The sequence below is a fragment of the Capricornis sumatraensis genome, chromosome X (assembly GCF_032405125.1).
Source record: "Capricornis sumatraensis isolate serow.1 chromosome X, serow.2, whole genome shotgun sequence".
Taxonomy (NCBI): Eukaryota; Metazoa; Chordata; class Mammalia; order Artiodactyla; family Bovidae; genus Capricornis; species Capricornis sumatraensis.
The window spans coordinates 70,806,573-70,825,750 of NC_091092.1; the positions used below are offsets into that span (position 1 = coordinate 70,806,573).

The window sequence follows — 19,178 nt, forward strand, 5'->3', positions numbered from 1 at the left end:
TGAAGGCACTTCCTAATATTCAGAATTTCACTTGCTTTTTTTATATCTATAGGACATATAGTACTCAGCTGACAAAAAGAAAGATTTCAATTTGCAAAGACTTAATTCAGCATTTTACTTTACATATACATATATGTTAATTTTAAGGTATAGTCTAGTAGATATAAACATCTCAAAAATGTCATCTATTTTTAAAGAATGTCTGTTTTTGACAGTATTGATTATTTGAAACTAAAAGAAAAGCAAAAATGCCCACATAAAATACTGCAAGTATCATCATCTGTATTTAATAAAGCTCAGGAGAATATATTGATAAAAACATGTTTTAGCATTTTCCAGAATATATTACAAAATACCCTGTTTACTCTAGAGCTCTCCACAGCATATTTTTGTACACAAAATAATTATTTGTTTGACTCCAGTGTATACTGCAAAATTCAGAGCCCTAAAGAAATTTACAAAATGTATTCAAAGTGTTTTCTTTCTGTTATTTTCTCTTTTCTCCTTTCCCGCTATCTAAAAAGTCTATTACCCATCTCAAATTATTATTACACTATTTAGAAACTCTATGAACACAAAAATTTATGTTTTTGAAAGTACTGAGTTTATTTTAAAACATTGCATCAAGGTTGAATTTCAGCAAACAAAGCCATTTCTTCATTATATGCTGATTTTGGCAAAGAGCACAGACTTGCATACATCAAATGATATGATAAAGTAATTTAAAGTAAAATGTGTTTGCTTTCAGTAATGTGGAACCAAATTAGAATAGTAGTGTGGAACTAAAGCACAATATACATGTCTTCTGGCTGATGTAGGCCATAATGTTTCTTATCTTCTAAGAAGTTTTCAAAATTAATATTTAAAAAATTGATCCTTTTGTCTGATACTTATGGTATTCACTGGAGTAGAGGCATAGAAAAGATTCTCTCTGCTTAGATTAATGCACTCATAAAATAAGCTGAAATAAAAATGTCAAATATGTCAGAGATAGTGGCATTCATGATCATAAGTTGTTTTAAAAGGGGAAACTTAGTTCCAATCTATTTTAAAAGTTAATTAAAAGTCTGAGTTCTTTGCAAAAGGATGTCATTTTAAACTTATTTGCCACCCCACTTCCATAACATACATATGCATATTTCTACAGGGAAAGCACCTTAGCAACATGATTGCATGAAAGTAAAGCAAGAAACTTTGTGGTTAAGCAAGAAACTTTTCAACTAAATACATCTTTTGTGTGTGTGTGTGTGTGTGTGTGGGAGATCATCTGTTCTGGTCACTGCAATATGCAACGAAAGGCTACATTTAGAAGCCTAGAAAACCTGTGATTCAGTACATAGAACTCTTTTAAACTTTTAACTACAAAGGAATGGGAATGTTATAAATGCCACAGGAAATTACAATGTATGACATATCATAAACATTATCTGCAACTATTTTTTAGTCACAATAATTTCACATTAAAAAGGTACAGACTTTTGTTCACTAAAATTAATGAGGCAATTTGGGAACAAGAAACAAATTCTCACTCACCTTTTAAAATTATTCAATGTAGAGATACAGATATAATTAAACTGCAATAATAATACCAAAAAAGGGAACAGGTGCTTGCTTTTTAAAATCACTGAAGTACATAAAATGCCTTAGCAGACAACAATAATATTCCATGACACCCACTTAAAATTTCATGTTCATTTCCTATTTTCCTCATCACAATGTTAACATTTTAATTATGTATTAATTTTAACTGTTTGCATGTGAAAGTACCAACTAATAACATTAAGCCTACTTCTTTTGAAGCCATGATATTAAAGCAATGGAGACTCCTTTTTTAGGATGCTTAAGGCAGAATATTTAAGATTCATGCTTGCTGCTTTGCCTGAGCTTCTGCTTCCTGAAATGGAAGAAAAAAAAAAAAACAGATTTAAATATCATAAAACAGATACCCATGTGTATTTTGAGTAAACTATATTATCTCAAATTAGTAAGAATATTCAAAATAAGAAAAACAGACCCCAGAAAAAGACAGCTTAAAAATTCTTAATAGAAAAACTATAATATAGAAACTTCTGCCTAAAAACAGATGTAACAGAGAACTGTCTACAATTCCATAAAAGCGGGTGATTTACACTTGTGTCAATTATAGTTACCATTTTATTTAAAAGTAGCTAATTTCCTTTTTGAGTGATTTTTCACAAAAATTGAGTGTTCAAAGACATCGTCATCTACAGTTTCCAGTCTGCTGAGTTTTGTTTAATTAAGGCTTAAGTTACTTAGAAAATGTGTTATTTGCCAAAATGCTGTTTTTAAATTTCATAGCCGTTCCTGTGGACAGTGAGTACTTCTACCATAGGAACTCTGAACCATAGGTGTGCTCTGGCACTTAAGATAGTACTCGACACAAAATACAATTCAAGGAAAAATATATGGAAATAAATATGGGTGGCATGAGTGAATTTGGTGAAAGAAACCTCAGATTTAAGTTGTAGAAATCATATATACTCGAAAATCAGCACCTAAACACCTGTCTCTAATAGAATATCAAGAGGAGTGAAAGCAACTGAATATTCCAAAATAAGCCTCTGATGCTAACACCAGAAGAAAGGAAAAATAGAAGGTGCTACATTTTTATCTGCCCCCCCAAAAAAAGAAGTAAAAATGATAGAAGGAAACCAGAAGACAGTGTAATTCATTCTTAATATATCCTTAACAAAACAGATGTAATACACTATTGACTCACCTTCTAAAACCCTTAGTAAATATATATATAGTAAATATATACATAGTAATATATATATATATATATATATATATATATATATATATATATAGTCCCTAAGCTCTTTTGAAATTTCTAAGGTAGTGTTTTGCTGTCAAAATGAGTATGTCTTAGACCCACATTATGTATTTTATTTCATTTTATTTAACAAGCTTCTAAATATTTCCTCACACAGCACAATGAATTTTATACCAAAACCCTTCAATGCCCTAGCATATATAGGTGGGGAAGAGGTGGTATAAAAATATGAATATGTGGCTAATGTAATGTCCTTCTTCTTATGATCACTTAATACCTGAGTAACTAGTATTTTGGAGACAGCCTAGTTCCCTAAAGTCCCTCTTATCAATCTTTACTATAATCTGTCACAAACTGTGTAGCTTTCAGTTATCCTTTATAATAGAATAAATTACTAGCACAAAAATCCAAGACAAAAGGCAATTAAATATTCTTTGTAATTTGTCTTTAAGAACATATACTATTTAATATACTATATTTAAATATACTATACTTACATTTGCTCATAAGTATATTATATATACTTAAATATACATACTATATTATATATACTTAAATATATACCTATAAGTATAGTATGTTAAATACACTGCACTTATATTTAAATATAAAATATACTATATATTTAAATCATTTACTTTTTAAAATATAGTTTATTCATAAAATATATAAATTGTGCTAAAAGCTTTATTATTATGTAAAAGTAAGTGGCTAGTATTTATAGAATCATGAGTTGCTTAATCAACCAGAGAGCTTTAGAAATAGGAATATGATGTGTTCTTTACCTCTACTCCCACCATAAATATCATTCTATAAATGCATTGGTTTTGAATCATATAATCCTGGATTCAAATTCCATATCTGCTACTCGATTATTATGTAGTCTTGGTCAAATTACTTAAATTATCTGAGTATTAGTTTCCTCCTCTGTAAAATGGCATTGAGGATACCTAGCTTTTAAGGGTGGAATAAAGATAAAATGAGATGAATGTGAACTGTGTAGCTCAGTGCTGGGTTCATTGCAGGTGTCCGTATTTTTTTCCTACCTTTCTTCTTTCCACTTTCTGGATTAAGTGGAAAGTAACTAAGACCAACACCACAGCTAAATGTTATTAACATACAGTTTCCCTTGGAGATGTAGTAAAATGGAATGGATTTAGTAGAAATGGGAATATTTTAAATCTCACAGTAGAGGCAGATTTTCGTGGCCTCTCCTTAGACCCAGGTGGTTCAAAGTCAATGAGAATACTTCTTTAACCAGCATGTTTTGGTCCTTCAACATGTTAGTGAACATGGCTTTTCCACATCACTGGATTTTTATATTTTAGTAAAAATATACCAGTTACTTTATTCCATATCAAAACTATCAACTCTACTGAAATGTAAGAAATGCTAAGTGCTAAGAAATTAGCTTTTGTATTAATAAAATAGTAAATAGCAAAAAATGTAAATAGTAAATATATTTATACACTATGTTTAAATGCATCCAATATTCAAAAGAATAAAAAAATTATTTTCTTAAATAAGATTCCTTGCTTTATGGAACTATTTGCTATTGGATACTTTTAAATAACAAGTTTTCCAGTGCACTGGCTTTCAATAATTTTTAAGTATAAAGATAATATATTTTAATTATTTGGAAAAGAAAGGGACAAATAGGCATATTATTAGTTATGATTCTAGTCTCTTTTGCCCTATAAATATATTTAAATGTAATTAGAATGTTAATTACACAATAAAAGCAATTCTGTAGCTCATTATAATGTATCTTTTCACAAACTATCATTTTTTTAATGAGAACATGAGTTCATTATATAAACCATTTTTGTTGATCCTGTTTTTAGACATTTAACTTGTTTACAAATTTCTTAAGATATAAATAACATTTTTATTTTGTTATTTATAAAGCTTTTTCCATGTATAAAATTATTTCAATAGGCTTTAATAAAATTACTTTAGTAAAATTACTGGATGAAGAATTGTAAACATTTTTTAGGTCCCTAATATATATTTGCCATTTTGGTTTTCAAACAGTAGTACCAATTTATACCATCATCAGTAATATATGAGAGAATATGTTTCAATGAACCCTTCTCTGCATTGAGCATTGTCACTCTTTTATATTTGTTAACTTCACAGATGAGTACTGTATCTACTTTTATCACATTTATTTTATTATGACTGCACTTTTCCAATGCGGGTTACTTAGCTGTATCTCTTATTTTGTAAACTTTCTTTTCAGCCAGTTCTTTCTGGAAGAATTATTGTCTTGTTAAATTAAAGGGGGAAACTCTTCTGATATAAAATTTATCACTTTTAATCTTGAGAAAAACTTATTAAATACTAACATTCAAAATCTCCCTATTACCAATCTACCCTCAACTCCACTGTCAATTCTGGACAGCTTTTTGTTATCCCAATCTATCAGCTCCCTCTAGTTTAATCCTTGATAATATCCACTGTTCATTTACTCTATTCCTACTTATAGGGTTAAACAAGGATAAAAAAAAAAAACACTATAAATAAGTTGAATAGCTTCATAATGGGCTCATCAACTCTAACTTCATCTGGGCCTTTCATCTTGCTAAGCCATCATTCCATCCATGGTTTTAGCCTATTCTTTAGCTTTTTATTATTATTATTTTCAGCAAGTGAATACTTTCAATTCTCATTGAATTTCCCATCCCTCCTAGTAGATGATTTTTCTTCCTACTTCATACTAAAGATAAAACATTTTCAAATATGAACTTCCCTAAACTCCCATGCACATTAAAACTTCTATTTTCATCTTTGTCTCTTCATTCTTTCCAGTCTCAGAAGAAAACTGCATACCCTCTCCTTTCCAAGACTAGCCCCTCCCTTGGATCATTCACTTTTCTGTTTCCCCCATGACTTTTGCTTTATTTCCCAATCATCCAGGTTATTCTGCCTTAGAGATTGCTTCAATCCTTCCCAATTCTTTCCAAACACAAGAATCTAGTAAACTGCCAAATTCTATCACAAGTGATTTTCTGTGTCTCTTAAATCCATCTTTTCTTTTCTATAGCTGCTGTCCCACTTTAGGTCTTCTTTTCTGGACTCTTAACATACCCTCTAATGGGTCAGCCCGACTCTAGTATCTCATTTATTCAATGTTTCACAATCCACAGAGCTGCCAAATTTATTTTCTTAACACAAAGATCAAATCATATCTTAAAATACAGATATAATCACCTCATTGCCCTCCCTCATTCCACACCATGGCTTTTATGTGCCTAGAAGATGAAGTTGAAAGTATTTAGCACAACATTCATAATCTGGTCCCAACCTTCCTAGCCAGTCTCATCTCTTAATGCATCTTCTTTTATTTAATATGTCCTATACTAGGTTCATGCTACACTGCACTGCTGCTCCCCAAATATACCATCAGGTCCAGCTATATCCAAATGCAGTGGTTCCTGCTGCAACCCCTGTGGAAGACGCTTAGTGTTACTTCAGTACTTTGGAATCCTTAATAGCGCAAATGTCAATTCCTCTGTGAATCCTTCCCCAAACTCCTTAATAGTAATTTATGATTACTTCTTCTGGATGCCTACTAAACTTAATTCATACCAAACATATAGAATTTACCACAGTATATCATAATTATTTGTAGACATATTCATACATGTCTCTCTCTAGGTTATAAACACTTTGAAGACAGATATTATGCCGTATTCTCTGTATTTGCCCTACCATCAATATCAAGTGAATATTTGACAATCAGTAAATATTTACTGAATGAATAAATGAATGACTTCCAATTTTCACTGAAAGTCATCAGTCATAGAAAATAGAATATCCTTCCTTTCATACTTTCTCTAATATATGCACTGAAATCAGTGACAATTTGGGTTTTCCTAACTTGTTTAAGGGTTTCCCAAGGTGGTGCTAGTGATAAAGAACACTCCTGCCAAGACAAGAGATGTAAGAGATGCAGGTTCAATCCCTGGGTTGGGAAGATCACTTGGAGGACAGCATGGCAACCTACTCCAGTATTCTTCCCTGGAGAATCTCATGAACAGAGGAGTATGGCAGGCTACAGTCCATCAGTTCAGTTCAGTTCAGTCGCTCAGTCATGTCCGACTCTTTGAGACCCCATGAATCACAGCACATCAGGCCTCCCTGTCCATCACCAACTCCCAGAGTTCACTCACACTCACATCCATCCAGTCAGTGATACATTCAGCCATCTCATCCTCTGTTGTCCCCTTCTCCTCCTGCCCCCAATCCCTCCCAGCATCAGAGTCTTTTCCAATGAGTCAACTCTTTGCATGAGATGGCCAAAGTACTGGAGTTTCAGCTTCAGCATCATATCCTCCGAAGAAATCCCAGGGCTAATCTCCTTCAGAATGGACTGGTTGGATCTCCTTGCAGTCCAAGGGACTCTCAAGAGTCTTCTCCAACACCACAGTTCAAAAGCATCAATTCTTCGGTGCTCAGCCTTCTTCACAGTCCAACTCTCACATCCATACATGACCACAGGAAAAACCATAGCCTTGACTAGACAGACCTTTGTGGGCAAAGTAATGTCTCTGCTTTTCAATATGCTATCTAGGTTGGTCATAACTTTTCTTCCAACGAGTAAGCGTCTTTTAATTTCATGGCTGCAGTCACCATCTGCAGTGATTTTGAAGCCCCCAAAAATAAAGTCTGTCACTGTTTCCACTGTTTCCCCATCTATTTACCATGAAGTGATGGGACCAGATGTCATGATCTTCGTTTTCTGAATGTTGAGCTTTAAGCCAACTTTTTCACTCTCCACTTTCACTTTCATCAAGAAGCTTTTTAGTTCCTCTTCACTTTCTGCCATATGGGTTGTGTCATTTTCATATCTGAGGTTATTGATATTTCTCCCTGCAATCTACAGTCCATACGGTCACAAAAAAGTTGGACATGACTGAAGTGGCTTAGTTTGCTTAAAGAAAGACTAAGCTTGCTTAACTTGTTTAAAGAAAAATGCCTTACCTAAAATTTCCTACAATTTGAATTATATAAAGCCTAAAATAATGCATTTTATCCATGGTAAAACAAAGTTTGGCAAGGAAACAGAATTTCATAACTCAAAAATGCCTGTAAATGGTCTCTAATGAAAACATAGACAATAATACAGACTCAAAATTGGAGAAGGAGCTGGAGTTTGAAGAATTTGTTTAACATAAAATTAACTTCTAAGAGTAAAATGTAAAATGCCAGCAGGGGACACACATTTTTATTAAACTAGCCTTTGTGGAGAAGAAATATGGTAAAAGGCAAAGGCATATTTAAAGTCCAATGCTTTGAGACTTTTCTTCAAATTGGCAATTTAATTATCCACTTTTTTCTTTATATGGTCTCCCCTGGGAACTCTGCCACTCACAAAATTTTGTCATTGGCAGGGGGAAATTTCCAAATTCAGCCAGCAATTTAGTGACCAGTTTTGAGACTCAGATGTTCTTAGTTAAAATTTGAATAGGGGACTACAGCATTTGCTTTCACACAAAAACAATAGATACTGCCAAGAAGATTACTATGAACTAAGATGATTTCTGTCTGTGTAGACCCATACATGACAACTGGAATAATGGAGTCTTTAAAATTGCCAACCACTTATTTGTGAATGGGTCAGTGAGAAATTTGCTGTCTTGGGCAGTTTGACAGGGAAGTCACTCTGCCTACCTCTTGTCCACATGCATAATGTATTTGATTATGCACATCTGTTTACCATACTAGGGATTAAGTGCATACAGAAGGGGCATTTCCTTTCAGCTATGCTGTACTGTCTCTGGCTTAATCTGAGTACTTAATAAAGGAAATTTTACTGATTAAAAAAAAAAAAACAGCAATAAAGTGGCCTACAAAGAAAAGGAAAACTGAATCATACCTTTGAACCAGGTGGGGCTGTCAAACCTAAAAAGGCATACACTGCATTATTTTCTCTGGCTTCAAAGAAGGCATCATAATCCTTGATAAAAAGAAGGCACAAAGAATTAGCAATATGAAACCTTTGTTGGTTGGAAGGAAAAGGGGAAATTAATTCAAAATTATCTGACTGCATAACATCTTTGGGGGCAGACAGGTTAGTTAACTTCCATAATGCTAGAATTCTGTAAAGAGCAGTAAAGAGGCAAGGCTTATTGGACCCCAGTTAACGTGGGTTAAAAGATATGCTGTTCTGTGAGACAAGAAATTGGTCTTTTACTTCATACTGCATAGAACTTAAATCTGCCCCAGGGGAAGTAGCTTTCTTCACAGCCCAAAATAGCCAGCTATATGCCAGTAAGAGGTTGCTTATTTTTGGTAGGAAACTGTTGCTCCAGTTCACCCCTATTTCTCCTGCATTATTTATGCAGATAAAAATAAAAATAAATAATTATAAAATAAATAAAATAATAAAAAATAAAAATAATTTTAAAAGGTAGAGATGTCTTCAGAACCAATGAAAGACCAGACATTAGCTAGCCATGCTCATGGCCATAAGAATAATAAATCTGCGTTGTGTTTGGAGGAAGGGTATGAGATTTTCATGAAATAGGACTGAAAGGGCAGTTCAGTTCAGTTCAGTCACTCAGTCATATCCAACTCTTTGTGACCCCATGAACCATAGCATGTCAGGCCTCCCTGTCCATCATCAACTCCTGGAGTCCACCCAAACCCATGTCAATTGAGTTGGTGATGACACCGAACCAACTCCTCCTCTGTCATCCCCTTCTTCTCCTGCCCTCAATCTTTCCCAGCATCAGGGTCTTTTCAAATGAGTCAGCTCTTCACATCAGGTGGCCAAAGTATTGGAGTTTCAGCTTCAATATCAATCCTACCAATGAACACCCAGGACTAATTTCCTTTAGGATGGACTGATTGCATGTCCTTGCAGTCCAAGGGACTCTCAAGAGTCTTCTCCAATGCCACAGTTCAAAAGCATCAATTCTTCAGTGCTCAGCTTTCTTTATAGTCCAACTCTCACATCCATACATGACTAGTGGAAAAACTATAGCCTTGACTAAATGGACCTTTGTTGGCAAAGTAATGTCTCTGCCTTCTAATATGCTATCTCGGTCGGTCATGACTTTCCTTGTAGACTTGCCATCAACAACCAAAATGGCATACTTGAAAACATCAATCACAAAGTAAAAATTACTTTTCTTTCCCTAATCCATATATAAGTTAAAAGTTTAAAGAAAATTCATTAATGTTACCAAAATAAAAGCTTTACTAAATGGCATTGAAACATGTATAATATCATATATGAAACGAACCACCAGTCCAGGTTCGATGCATGATACTGGATGCTTGTGGCTGGTGCACTGAGACGACCCAGAGGGATGGTATGGGGAGGGAGGAAGGAGGGGGGTCCAGGATGAGGACGGATTCATGTTGATGTATGGCAAAACTGATACAATATTGTAAAGTAATTAACCTCCAATTAAATAAATTTAAATAAATTTATATTAAAAAATATTCCTCTTTTTAAACTAATTTCAAACTAAATAAGTCAAACAGCTCACCTCTTTACAGCATCTTCTTCATGAACATACTAAAACAATAACATGCTCTAGTCTGTACTTACATATTCACTGATAACTTTTTGGTGAACGACTCATCTATTTATCTTCAAGTAGAAGGCAAATGGTACCCCACTCTAGTACTCTTACCTAGAAAATCCCATGGATGGAAGAGCCTGGTGGGCTGCAGTGCATGGGGTCTCAAAGAGTCAGATACGACTGAGCGACTTCACTTTCACTTTTCACTTTCATGCATTGGAGAAGGAAATGGAAACCCACTCCAGTGTTCTAGTGTGGAGAATCCCAGGGACAGGGGAGCCTGGGGGGCTGCCATCTATGGAGTTGCACAGAGTCAGACACGACTGAAGTGACTTAGCAGAAGCAGCAGCAGAAGGCAAAATAGGGAAAGGAGTATGTCAAGGCTGTAGATTGTCACCCTGCTTATTTAACTTATATGCAGAGTACATCATAAGAAACGCTAGGCTGGGTGAAGCACAAGCTGCAATCAAGATCGCTGGGAGAAATATCAATAACCTCCGATACGCAGATGACACTACCCTTCAAAAAGTGAAGAAGAACTAAAAAGCCTCTTGATGAAAGTGAAAGAGGAGAGTGAAAAAGTTGGTTTAAAACTCAAAATGCACAAAACTAAGATCATGGAATCCAGTCCCATCACTTCACAGCAAATAAATGCAGAAAAAGTGGAAACAGTGACAGACTTTATTTGGGGGGGGGGGGGTGGCTCCAAAAATCACTGAAGATGGTGACTGCAGCCATGAAATTAAAAGACACTTGCTCCTTGGAAGAAAAGTTACAACCAACCTAAACAGAATATTAAAAAGCAGAGACATTACTTTGCCAACAAAGGTCCATCTAGTCAAAGCTATAGTTTTTCCAGTAGTCATGTATGGATGTGAAAAGTGTACTATAATGAAAGATGAGCACCGAAGAATTGATGCTTTTGAACTGTGGTACTGGAGAAGACTCTTGAGAGTCCCTTGGATAGCAAGGAGATCCAACCAGTCCATCCTAAAGGAAATCAGTCCTGAATATTCATTGGAAGGACGGATGCTGAAGCTGACACTCCAATACTTTGGCCACCTGATGTGAAGAGCTGACTCATTTGAAAAGACCTAATGTTGGGAAAGATTGAAGGCATGAAGAGAGGGGGCCGACAGAGGATGAGAAGGCATTAGCAACTCAAGGGACGTGAGTTTGAGTAAACTCCAGGAGTTGGCGATGGACAGGGAGGCCTGGTATGCTGCAGTTCTTGGGGTTGCAAAGAGTCGGACATGACTGAGTGACTGAACTGAACTGAACTGAACTGAGAAGGAAAAACACCCCAGATGTCTAGGATGGATGCAAAAGATAAGCAGGAGAAATGACTGTATTGAGATTTGGAGTGGGAGTAAAAGAAAGAGAATGGGTTTGAGGCAATCCATTTGAAAAAAAACCAGAATTTTAATTGGTTCCTTACCCCACGGTACTGGCTTTCATTGAAAATCTGAGGTGGCAGGGGGTATCCTGTGGCTGGTCGATTGTTTTCAGGTACATTTTCTCTCATCCACTTCCGATTTTCTTCATTGGCTGCAATATCTTTTTCTTCAAATCCTATTTTGTTAGCTTCTAAGAAACCAAGCACATCTTGCTGTTTTTTCTTAATCTAAGACCCAAAGGACAAGAAATTATATTGTTGAACAAACAGCTTTTATTGTTTTTATTTTCCAAATTCAATTAAAGTGTGTTAATGAACTAGTAGAAATGAATTCATACATGGATTAAGATTTGTGGCTTTCCAGAACATATGTGGTTTTCCCTCTTTATTAATGTGTTCTCAATGATGTCTCATAAGAGGATTGAGAGCTTTTAATTTTTTCGTTTTCCTCTGAAATTACCATATCTAATCATGTAGAATTAAAGCTAGCTGATGCATATCGATAATATAAAGGGGGATTAACTAAAAAGTATCTACAAACCTCTCTTAATTTTATCCCTTGTTGAAAGTCATCCCAAATGACCTGAGTCTAATTCCTGTCTTAATAAGCATCACATAGCTAGCAGAAATGAATCTTACCTTGAGAATGTTTCAAGCCTCTATGCCTCAATTTTCATCATTTAGAATAGAAATTGAAGAAGATGTAAGAAGATCTAAGCCTGGTTTTATAATAAGTTTGAAATATACCTGTACCATTCATTAGCCCTTAACATGTAATACTAAGGCATCTTAGAGATCATACACTTATTATGTTTCCTAATCATTCCTAGAAGGCTTTAGAATAATAAAATTAATATTTTTAGGTTTCTTCCCTGATATGTTTTTCTTTTAGAACCTTGAACATACATCTATAGTAACTTTCCAAATTTAAAACTTAGTAAACATTTCTGAGCTGCAGAGCACAATCAATAAATATTTCTTCATGGAACTACACTAAAAAGACTCACAGAACAGAAGCATCAAAAATACAAAATCAAAAGAAAAAGTCTGTTTAATGGAAATCAAAATGCAAAATAAAAAGAAACTTTCATATAGTCAAATCTTCTTTAGATTTATATCCCCCCACACACATACATACATGTGTAAACTGAGGTCATATTTCTGTTCTTCTAACTTGTTTGTGACTACAGGTAATTTTATCTCTCATCACACAACTTCAGGAAAAAAAATTCTCAACTTCTCCCAATAGGAAGTGAAATCTCTACAGGATATTTAGATTAGAGCACAGAATGTCCTCCTTTAAAGATCACTTACAATCCAGCAAAATTTGTAGCCAATTTTTCTAATAGGAATCATATTTCCTTATTAACTTATAAAATCAAACTTCTATTTATAAATGTAACAATACTACACCCTGGGTCAGGAAGATACCCTGGAGAAGGGAATGGCTACCCACTCCAGTAATCTTGCCTGGAGAATTCCATGGACAGAGGAGCCTGGTGGGCTACAATCTATGGGATTGAAAAGAGTCAGACATGACTCAGCAACTAAGCACACCACCTTTTGAATTTTGAAGATTGTTCTTGTTCAGTCACTCAGTCGTGTTTGACTCTGACTTTTTGCGACCCCATGGGCTTCAGCACACCAGGCTTCCCCATCCCTCACCATCACCCGAAGCCTGCTCAAACTCATGTCCATAGAGTTGGTTATACCATCCAATCATTTTGTTCTCTGTTGTCCCCTTCTCCTCCTGCCTTCAATCTTTCCCAGCATCAAGGTCTTTTCAAATGAGTCAGCTCTTCACAACAGGTGGCCAAAGTATTGGAGCTACAGCTTCAGCATCAGTCCTTCCAATGAATATTCAGAACTGATTTCCTTTAGGATCGACTGGTTTAATTTCCTTGCAGTCCAAAGTAATCTCAAGAGTCTTCTCCAACACCACAGTTCAAAATCATCAATTCTTCTGTGCTCAGCCTTATTTATGGTCCATTTCTCACATCCATACATAACTAAGGGGAAAACCATAACTTTGACTAGATGGACCTTTCTTTCAAGGAGCAAACATATTTTAATTTCATGGCTGTAGTCACTGTCTGCAGTGATTTTGGAGCCCAAGAAAATAAAGTCTGTCACTGTTTTCATTGAATTTTGAGGATAATCCATGTAAAAGTCAGTAACAGGAGTGATAGAAGGCTCAATTAAATTAGTGGGTTTTTATCTCCATGATGCTAAAGGGAGTGTTCAGTTTGCATGGAGTGTGTCAAGTAATTTGTTCATGATTTGCATATTTACAAATTTAAGTAGATATACAGATATCCCATAAATATGGTACTTTGAGGCATTTGCCATTCTAACAGATATTTTTAGGGAATTAAGAGTTACTGTTACATCTAACATGCTAAGAATTATACATGGCCCTCAATGACTGTCACCTGTCATGCTTATGGGAGACAGAAAGCAGAGAACCCTTAAGATAAATGACTCTTTCAGGCCTTTCTCACATTATTGAATGTTTAATATGTTGGGAACACTGTTTTCTATGTCTCTCTCTTAACTCTCTATAAGTTAAGGTGGTAGCCAGGCCTGGTATCAGTGGTCATTATAGTATAGCTTCAGTTATGTCTTTACCCTCTAACCATTAGCTCTGGATCACAAGTATTTCTTCCATCTTCTGGAACTGCCTGACAAGTAAGTACACATGCCTCTTAGAGTATTCTACATCTTCAAAGGGCTGAACAGAATGGGCTATAATACTTTTTAAAGTAGATTCTGCCCTAGCAATATGAACATTTATCCAGGATTGAATCTTCAGGAAATGTAAAAAGTTGTTTCTTAACTTGATATATCTGTAAGTTCATTTTCAAATATCATTTTTACTTCCTACAAGGGATGACTTATATCTAAAGAGTTAGTGCCTATAGGTACATGCTCACTAAAATATATCCCTACAAAGTGGTTTTGGATAGATGTGACTGAAAACCACACATTGCTAAAACAATTAGGAACAATTGTTCAGAACAATTAGGAACAATTGTTCAGAACAATTTGGAATGCATATCACAAAGTTTCCCTAAGGAATAAAGTTTAAATTTCCTACAGGAAAAAATACTTTGGAGTTAAAAGGTTACTGATATCCTTTTCAACACAAAAAAGTATTTGCAAGTAGACAGTGGCACTGTTCAGGAATTTAGATCTATTTTTTTCAAAGAGCAAACCACACTCCCCACTTTCACCCAAAGAATGCCTACCTGTCAGGGTTTGAGATTCAGGGTATCCATCCCACCAAAGACACAGAGCAGGGCTGCTGAAAAACTGCTGTCTACACGAACAAATGTGTCTCCAGCTAGCCTCAGTAAGTTTCCTGTCTGTCAGCCAAAGGTCAAGTTTTTTTTTTTTTTTTTAAGAGGGAAACTGATAAGGTTTCTGCTTTAGAAGGTGTCAGAGTGAATGTTCAAATTCCAAAGGAAGAACAAAGCTTCGATAATCATGCTTCTAATGGGAAAACAAGAGTCTTTTTCATGACAGTGCTGACCTACAATAAAACATTTAATCAAGATGAGGTTTTGTCTTGTTTTATAAATAACCTGACATTTTCCCAGCTGACACTTTACAGTGAAGATCGACAGAAGTTCCAACCGTGATTCACTGAAATTTAAAATGATTGTCTGACACTATTTCACAGCTATTCAACAATATTTATTGGGTGCCTTTTAGGTGTGCAAGAATTTTATGAGGTTCTCGCAAATGTCTAAAAAACACAGCAGATTCCCTCCTAAAATTACAATCTAGTGGGAAGGATTAGACATAAATATATTACAAATTTTAATTACAACAATGTGATTTAAATAGGAAACTAAAACAACCATATAAGGCTGAGAGGAGTCAAGTGAATGACAAAGCAAATGAGTGGAAGAAGAGAAAGCAAATGTTTATTGCTATGAGTGATGTCACTTAGACTAAGCTTAATAATGACTTCACAAATACTACATACATATCCATCTATACTGAATTCAGTCTCATGCTTACTGAAAGCATGATGTGTTTAGTAAAGCTTAATATAAACAACCAGCTGTGAAAAATGAGCTCACAACTATTATGGCATATTGCACTAGAACAATGAAGGTATAGTATTATAAAATAAACCTGTACACTTTCTAAATGTATGTTCACAATTTCTATGATTAAATTCTTAATGAATAAATACCTATGTAGGTATGCATTTTGTCTTTTTATACAAGTTACAATTTGTGACCCAGTCAACTTATGCAGAAATAAATTCAGATATATAGACTCCCTCCAATCGGTTCTATTTGTTTTGAATCTGCTATAAGAGAAGCTGCTCTAATTTGCAGAGAAATAATAAGCTTATCTTCGCTTAGCCAGTGCCTAATAAGCATTTAAGAGTGGGGTGAAGGAAGCATGAACAAATAGAATTTAAAGCTGTTTTTTTTAGGTCTTTTACTAATCTACTTACCAAATATACCCAAAAGGAAAATCAAATCTGAATCCCCAGTCTGTTTGGCTATAGACCACACACAGCAGCATGGCCACTGTGTAGTCATTTGGTAACCAAAGAGATCTGCATGCATTTTTAAGAGAATACTGTAATAAGCCCTTAAGGCACTGGCTTCTTACTGCTTAATCTAATGTTACAACCACAGCAAGAGACATTTGCTTTCAGCTTGCCTGTTCTGCAATATTTTAAAAAATGCTTTGGTCACAATCAGCCATGAAAAACTTGTAATTCATATCTCTTTACCAACAAGTCTGCAAAAAATCTAGGTTAAGACTATTAAGAATTTTCTTGTTGATCTCCCACCTCTACCCCTAGCTCTCTGGAGTTCTCCTGACAGGTATTCCACGATGTGGCAGCATAAGAGCACAATGCAAGGTTTGCTATTTTACTGCTGCTTGCCATCCCAAAATGCTGTAACTATTTTCTCTTTTAGTTGCACTTCTACCACACTATGTCTAAAGAGATGCTAAGGCCCAAGTAACTTCAGAATTAGAGCCTTGTGTGAAGAGGAAAAGGTAGATGTTTAAAGGTACTTTCTCAAAAATAGCTATTATTATGTCTTAAGGTAGTCACAGTAAAGACAGTAGAGTTACGCCTAATTTTCTGGGTTAAGAAGACTTTTTTTGATCAGTTCTGAATAATCTTATCTATCCAGCTCTTTCTTATCTGAAGTTTTGTTTTTTTTTTTTTTTTTTCCCAGAGTCAGAAGGAACTGTGGTGTCTCTCCAGTTCCTTCAGACACTGCTCCATGTGTAGATACAGGAAGTTGTAAAATAAGGAGCACCAATTTAATTCAATTTGATTCAATTCAATTCAATCTTCTGATGCCTGAAACTTTATCATTACTGATTTAGAATGGGCAGGAAGTGTGCATGTTTGGAACGGAAGGATGGACTGCCTGGAGAGAAGTAGGTAAGGAAACAATGAAGTTTCTTTGTGTGCCTTAGAATTTTGCCCAGAGTCGTCCCTACTTAAATTCTAACAGAAGGTTACACAAAAATGCATCGGGAATGCCCTCCCAAGATAATCTGAAAACAAAATTTCCAAGCCTTACTGTATGTTATTATTGAGCTAAGCTTTGTACCAGATAAAGACCTCTAAGGAGAAAGGAAGACTAAGGCCTGTTCAGTGTTTCCTGAGTATCAAATTCTTTGTGAGTCTATGTATACATAGCTCTTGAAATCCTCACAATTCTGAAAGGTTAGTATGATTACCTTCATTTTACAACAATGGAAACTGAAATTTAGAAAGGTTAACAGACGTGCCTGAGAAGAATGATCTATTAATTGCAAATACCAAATTACAAATCTAAAGCTATCTGGCTGCAAAGCCCTGTTCTTTTTCACTACATGCAGTAAATATTAGAATTCACAGTCTTGCTGGAGAAATAAGACTGACATATAAGAGAGAGTTCCTTCTAAGCTATGTGATACAGAATAGAAAGACAAAAAACCTGAGGTATGTTATCTTCCAAATAGCCTCATTTAGTGCATTTGATTTTCCAGGTATTATGGTCTCTTTTCCCTTGACCAGTCCAAATTGACCCCACTGAATTCCCAAGTCCACCAACTTGTGGGCTGACTTGCTTGTACATAGGCAGCATGCACAGAGGAGAACTGAATGGAATGTAATGAGGCCTCTGATTTCTTGTTGACTGCACTCAATATGCCAGCAAGTTTGCAAAACTCAGCAGTGGCCACAGGACTGGAAAAGGTCCATTTTCATTCCAATTTCAAAGGAAGGCAATGCCAAAGAATGCTCAAATTACCACAACTGCACTCATCTCACATGCTAGTAAAGTAATGCTCAAAATTCTCCAAGCCAGGCTTCAGCAATATGTGAACCGTGAACTACCTGATGTTCAAGCTGGTTTCAGAAAAGGCAGAGGAACCAGAGATCAAATTGCCAACATATGCTGGATCATGGAAAAAAACAAGAGAGTTCCAGAAAAATATCTATTTCTGCTTTATTGACTATGCCAAAGCCTTTGACTGTGTGGATCACAATAAACTGTGGAAAATTCTGAAAGAGAGAGGAATACCAGACCACCTAACCTGCCTTTTGAGAAATCTGTATGCAGGTCAGGAAGCGAGAGTTAGAACTGGACATGGAACAACAGACTGGTTCCAAATAGGAAAAGGATTCCGTCAAGGCTGTATATTGTCACCCTGCTTATTTAACTTCTATGCAGAGTACATCATGAGAAACGCTGGGCTGGAAAAAACACAAGCTGGAATCAAGATTGCCGGGAGAAATATCAATCACCTCAGATATGTAGATGACACCACCCTTATGGCAGAAAATGAAGAGAAGCTAAAAAGCCTCTTGATGAAAGTGAAAGAGGAGAGTGAAAAAATTGGCTTAAAGCTCAGCATTCAGAAAATGAAGATCATGGCATCTGGTCCCATTACTTCATGGGAAATAGATGGGGAAACAGTGGAAACAGTGTCAGACTTGATTTTTTGGGGCTCCAAAATCACTGCAGATGGTGACTGCAGCCATGAAATTAAAAGATGCTTACTCCTTGGAAGAAAAATTATGATCAACCTAGATAACATATTCAAAAGCAGAGACATTACTTTGCCGACTAAGGTCCGTCTAGTCAAGGCTATGATTTTTCCTGTGGTCATGTATGGATGTGAGAGTTGGACTGTGAAGAAAGCTGAGCGCCGAAGAATTGATGCTTTTGAACTGTGGTGTTGGCGGAAGACTCTTGAGAGTCCCTTGGACTGCAAGGAGATCCAATCAGTCCATTCTGAAGGAGATCAACCCTGGGATTACTTTGGAAGTAATGATGCTAAAGCTGAAACTCCAGTACTTTGGCCACCTCATGCAAAGAGTTGACTCATTGGAAAAGACTCTGATGCTGGGAGAGATTTGGGGCAGGAGAAGTGGACGACCCACGATGAGATGGCTGGATGGCATCACGGA

General features: G+C 35.6%; 1 protein-coding gene across 1 annotated transcript in view; it reads right to left on the reverse strand.

The window, feature by feature from the left end:
* Positions 1-403: 403 nt before the first annotated feature.
* The window catches only part of SH3BGRL (SH3 domain binding glutamate rich protein like), a 70,779-nt gene continuing 52,004 nt past the window's right edge, over positions 404-19,178 (reverse strand). Inside the window, exons 2-4 of the mRNA XM_068962388.1 lie at positions 11,774-11,959; positions 8,679-8,759; positions 404-1,894 (exon numbers count right to left, since the gene is read on the reverse strand). Of these exons, the coding sequence (XP_068818489.1) occupies positions 1,862-1,894; positions 8,679-8,759; positions 11,774-11,959 (300 nt within the window). The 3' untranslated portion in view covers positions 404-1,861. The remainder of the gene's footprint in view (positions 1,895-8,678; positions 8,760-11,773; positions 11,960-19,178) is intronic.